Source organism: Limulus polyphemus, unplaced genomic scaffold, assembly GCF_000517525.1.
Source record: "Limulus polyphemus unplaced genomic scaffold, Limulus_polyphemus-2.1.2 Scaffold577, whole genome shotgun sequence".
Taxonomy (NCBI): domain Eukaryota; kingdom Metazoa; phylum Arthropoda; class Merostomata; order Xiphosura; family Limulidae; genus Limulus; species Limulus polyphemus.
In genome coordinates, this window is record NW_013666187.1 from 281209 (window position 1) to 287058 (window position 5850).

General features: G+C 32.4%; 1 protein-coding gene across 1 annotated transcript in view; it reads left to right on the top strand.

Annotated features, from left to right (window-relative positions):
* Nucleotides 1-2318: 2318 nt before the first annotated feature.
* The window catches only part of LOC106459217, a 29874-nt gene continuing 26342 nt past the window's right edge, over nucleotides 2319-5850 (top strand). The window contains exons 1-3 of the mRNA XM_022385660.1: nucleotides 2319-2534; nucleotides 3316-3383; nucleotides 5390-5500. Coding sequence (XP_022241368.1) covers nucleotides 2319-2534; nucleotides 3316-3383; nucleotides 5390-5500 — 395 coding nt within the window. The remainder of the gene's footprint in view (nucleotides 2535-3315; nucleotides 3384-5389; nucleotides 5501-5850) is intronic.

Below are 5850 nucleotides of genomic sequence, written 5' to 3' on the forward strand. Positions count from 1 at the left end.
GTTGGTAAAGAGTAGCCCAAGAGTTGGCGGTGGGTGGTGATGACTAGCTGCCTTCCCTCTAGTCTTACACTGCTAAAGTTAGGGACGGCTAGCGCAGATAGCCCTCGTGTAGCTTTGCGCGAAATTCAAAAACAAACAAACATTTGCTGTTATGTTAAACTTCTTTAAAGTTTTTCTTCATTACCAATTCAAGCCGTCTCCAACCATTATTAATAAAAATATTTGTTACTCTTAATTTTGGTTTTTATCAACTCTTGAAACAGAACACTTTCGAGGACCCTGAGGAAGTACGTGTCGTGTTTATATTATATGTTTAACAAGTTATTGGGTAATTCACTGTAATATATCATTCAGCGCAGCTCCGCTTGACTGATTTTCGAATGAATATTTTCATGCCTGCTTGTGGCATTAAAAAAATACAAAAACCCATAAAGAATTAATGGCACATTGATTTTTTTACAAAGACTTATAGCTCCTTCTCCATAATAAAATGGACTATTAATTAATACATCATGAGACTAGCTATAAAGCTACTCCAAAAGGTTGAAGTTTTACCTACTCACTAAAAATAGTCGAAGCAGGAAATTTTTAAGTTTATTCTAATTTCTATTCTTCTGATAAAAGCTTAAAAATATTTGATTTTAAAAAAGTAAAGCGTAGTGTATCTTCCAAATTAAAAACGCACAATCTATAACTATATATGGTAAACACACAAAAAAAATGTATTAAAAATAACAAATTTATGTAAACATTGTTAACTAGAGGTTTTTTTTAAATGCCGTGGAGCACGTACACGTAATAATTATATGTTTTGTTTTTAGTCGAAAGTTGAACACTTTAAAGTCTGAAATACATTTTTTCTAGATTAACAGAGTTGTTGATTAATAATGATGTATTTCACAACAATAATAAGGATTATTAGGCTTATGTAGCAGAATAGAGTTATCAAATATTTAATGTAATAAACTAGACATTTCGTATTACGTTAGAAAACACTCTTAGATTATAACATAAATGATAATAGTGAATATTTAGTAATACTAATATTTGTGAGTATGATATTGTCCTGTTTTTCTTGTTTTTAACGGAAAATCATACAATAGGCTACTTGTGCCCTATCCACGGCGGTAAATCGAGTCCAAAGTTTTAGCGACGTAAGTCTGTAAACTTAATGCTGACCAACCAGAGGACTCTTTAACAGGACAAGCCCAAAAAGAATTTCTACTATTTGAGAAAAATTATGAAAATAACAGAAAGAGTATCGGAAGTATAAAATTATTTAATTTTGAATGTTTGTAATTAAGCACAAAGCTACACAATGGGCTATCTGTGCTCTGCCCACTACGGGTATCGAAACCAGGATTCTAGCGTTCTAACTCCGCAGACATACCGCTGTGCCATTGGGGGGTGGGCAATTTTGAATGTAAATTTGAAAATAGTAAAATTCAATTCAAAATCAGAGCGTAGCGCATGCGTAAAAGACTATATTTTCTCCTTCTCAAACTACTAATGTTTTTACTTCTGTAGATGACTAACACAACCTGATTGTTTTATGTAATTACATTCAATGTAATTGATATAAATTACATTCAACACTTATCTTTGTTAATAAAAATCATAATTTTAAATGGAACATAAGGTGGTGATTAATTTGTACTCGTGTGTACAGTTTGTTCTGAGGGTCGCGGGTTCGAATCCCCGTCTCACCAAACATGTCGTGGGGGCGTTACAATGTGACACTATTCGCTGGTAAAAGAGTAGCCCAAGAATTGGCGGTGTGTGGTGATGACTAGCTGCCTTCCCTCTGGTCTTTCACTGCTAAATTAGGGACGGTTAGCGAAATTCAAAACAAACCAATACACTCGTTAAAATATAGAACAAGTTGATAGAATTTAGTGTAAAAAACACCGAAATGTTTTAATATCTCAGTATCTTGTAATGGAAAAGACAACTTTCTATCATTCGCCTAATTTAGAAAAAGGTCAATGTTATTTCTTAACATTCTTCTCTTCATCAGAATATTTTAGTTTCCGAGGAAAGAACGAATGACTTTTATGTGCTACAGCTTCTATGTCAAAACACAATAACTATGGTAATCAAACTCTAGCACTGTACCTGTTTTTTCTAACGAAATTTTTCTCGGAGGGAAAGCGGTAATTTTATAGACTTATAACGCTAATTTTCGGGGTTCGATTCCTCGTGGTGGATACAGAAGATAGCCCACATGTACATGGTTTTGATCTAAAACAAACAAGGTAACGAATTATATTTTCTGTGAATTCTAAAGAAAACAACAACAAATTCTCATTCATACAGTGATGGACGCAACAGGGAAGATTCCAAGTGGAATATTGAGGGGATCATTAAGTGCGCTGGGAGACTTTGACCAGTGCTTAAACATCAACGTCAACACTTCAAACCTATCTTTTCGTGGAAAGTACTGTTCGATTGAATTTAAACCTCTGATGCCACCACGTCCTCGAATCTTCCAGAAAATATTGCCATTATTTGATAATTTCACATCTTCTGACAAGGTAAGGACAGTTATGCGTATAATTAATATTATAATAATAATAATACAGTTTAGAGAATTTCGTGAAACGTTTTCAGTAAAATCAATATTTAATTTAAGCTTAGTATAGCAAATTACTTTTTATCGCTCTGAAAATGTGTTAAGTTCAAGTTTGTTTCTTTTAGAGCAAAGCCACATTGGGCTATCTGCTGTGCCCACGGCGGAGAATCGAGTCTCGGACTTTAGCGTTGTAAGTCCGTAAAGTTACCGCTATTCCACAGGAGACAAATATGACAACAAGTCTACTTGGTGTATTTAATATATATATATAATATGTTAATGTCTGTCAGTTGTTCAGAAAGTATTTGATGCCACGTTATATCTAATGGATTACGACTAGTCTTCATGAATATGACATTTCAAGATTATCTTATATCAGTCCAGTAACAATTTTCAAAACAGGAATTGTAATTCCCGTTTATTTTTTTAATAATTTGAGATTAAACTATACTCTAAAATGTCTGTTGCTTGTAAGTAAATACATTATCTTTTATTTCAGTTTTTCCATGAATTAACAAACAATATTAATTTCTTCTACTTCCTGTCATATCGAGTTGGCATCTGCGTTCCATCATCTTGTTTACAAGAAGAAGTAAATAAAGTAGCACAAAAAGGTAATTACGCTTTGTAGAATATTTGTAGATACTCTCATAAATATTTTACTCTATATTATCCAATTAAATTACAATTAGAAATAATTAATTCTTACTTTTTCAGACGTTTATGCATTAACCCAATTACAGGGATTGGACAAAATAATGGAAACACCTAAACTTTTTAATTCGAAATTTGTTCTGTTTTTGTCTTTAAGGTGTGACCAATATAGTAAGAGACGTGCGTTAAATTATTCCTTCTCATTGAATTTATCTGTTTACGAGTGTCACTTTTGGTACTTAACCTCGAGATACATTCATTACTTTAAAGTATTCTTATTACTGAGAATTCAGCTAGACGCTCACTTTCAATCATGTCTTTTTGTACATGTGACAGACCTTTCTAGCTTGGAACTTATTTAGAAGATTTTTCAGAAAAACAATAATATGTCATCATGGATATTGAAAAATTAAATGTCGTCAGACAAACGTATATTGATGGTAAAAGTAACTAGACAGATCGTAACAGACTAGTATTAAAACAAGTAGTGAGCGAAACGAAAACAAAAGACTACAACACCTAAAGTGTGTTCAAAAATTAAAGTTAACCTACAACAACCAATCTCAGTAAAAACAACTCGCAAGAAACTACACGAGATGGAATACCATAGTAGGTTTATCATTTATAAATCTCTAACAATACCAGAAAATGGAAAATAAATCTGAGTAAAATTATGCCAAGAACATTAACCCTGGACTGAAGATCAACGGAAGAACGTGGTTTGGTCAGATAATATGCTGTTGTTGTTTTCACATTTTCCCATCAAATGGACGTTTTAATGTGCAAAAAATGAAGAAGTAGCCCATCAGATAAGCATGGTGGACGCTCTATGATAGCATGGGCTTAAACCTTTTATCAGGCCAGTTTGGCCCTATGGTGAACGCTTTATTCTCAAACGGAGCTGGTCTTTTTCGAAAAGACAATACAGGAATTCATATGCTGAAAGTGTTAAAGATTGGTTAAGAGAACGTGAGAGGAATTTGGACACTTAACTGGGTAACAACGGTCCCCAAGATTAATTGTTATGAAGCCTCTTTGGTAAGTTCTTGAAACCAAGAGGGATTTGGACACTTAACTGGGTAACAACGGTCCCCAAGATTAATTGTTATGAAGTGTCTTTGGTAAGTTCTTGAAACCAAGTTTCGAAGCAGATTTATGTGACCGACAATATTTCAAGTATTAAAAAAAAAGCTTTAGTCAACAAAAGGCCATAAATATCGTTTTCTGAAACATAACCCCATATTTCATCAATTCCATATTGAATTAATGCCTTAATGTCTGCTCATTTTGGACCAACTCCAGATCCCTCGATGTGTCAGCGATAAGAATACGGGTTTACATCGCTAAAATCCGCGGCTCGATTCCCGTGATGGAGAGCGTAGCTAACCCATTGTGTACCTTTACACTAAGAAAATACAATAACTAACTTAATATTAATAAATAAAATGAGGAAATTGATAGGTGTTTATATTATTTTTCCCAACCCCTGTACATATATATATATATATATATGTATATATAGCTATAGCTGTGTATAATGATGACGTAATGATTAAGTGTTCCTTCGAAATGCGGAACTTAATTAATGACAAAATCATCGTTTGAGTTTCTCATAATCAGGAACCTCATCTGATATATAACTCAATAACTAATTTTACTCATTTATTTATAATTCTCCCTTCAGTGCATCTGCAATTAGTTGATACTCACTGTAATTCAGGCAATGAAATTATTTTTTATTTAACAATACTCTCTTAATTTTGTTTCCTGAATATCCTTGACTTTTTAATAACTCTCAGTTCCTGAATATTTTATCTTAGTTCCGTTGAATATTCTCAGTTCCTGAATATTTTATTTTAGTTCCGTTGAATATCCTTAGTTCCTGAATATTTTATTTTAGTTCCGTTGAATATCCTCAGTTCCTGAATATTTTATCTTAGTTCATATTAGTTCCGGAATACTTTCTCGATCTATACATTGTTTCCCATGCATTCAATATCTGTAATTATTGACTCCCTTTTCTTCTGTAGCAACGCAACAAACAAATCTGTACAAAGCAGGCCTTTTAGAATAATGTTTTTATTTCTATTTTATCTCATTTGAGTATAATGAAAACGTAGCGTATTTGAAATGTCATTTATAATGCTTCCTTTACTTTTGTAGTTTACCTTATGTTTTTCTTTCAGTGGCCTCGCGAATACACGTCGAGGCTTCTGTAATAAACTGTAATGTCAAAGAAACACCAATGTTGGAAAAGGATCAGATTGCTGTTATGTAAGTGTTAGTAAATACAGTACTTATGGACGTTTCGCATATTACGAACTGGACTTTATGTTCGTATCTTAATTATACTAAACTATAATTATGTATCTTGCTTCATATTCAAATTCAAATTTATTTAGCTATGGGAAGATTTTGCTTTTTTTTACATTTACACATCTGATATTTTTAAAATTTTGTCATTACTTATTATAAATAAAATAACAAAATAATGAATACCTCTAAAACAGTTTAGCAAACTTACATGTTCACAAGAACAGCCTAAGAGTTTATTTCTTGCAGGCTTTTATTAAATTTTATCACTTAATATAAATTAATAAATAACGTTTATTTTTCACTTTCTC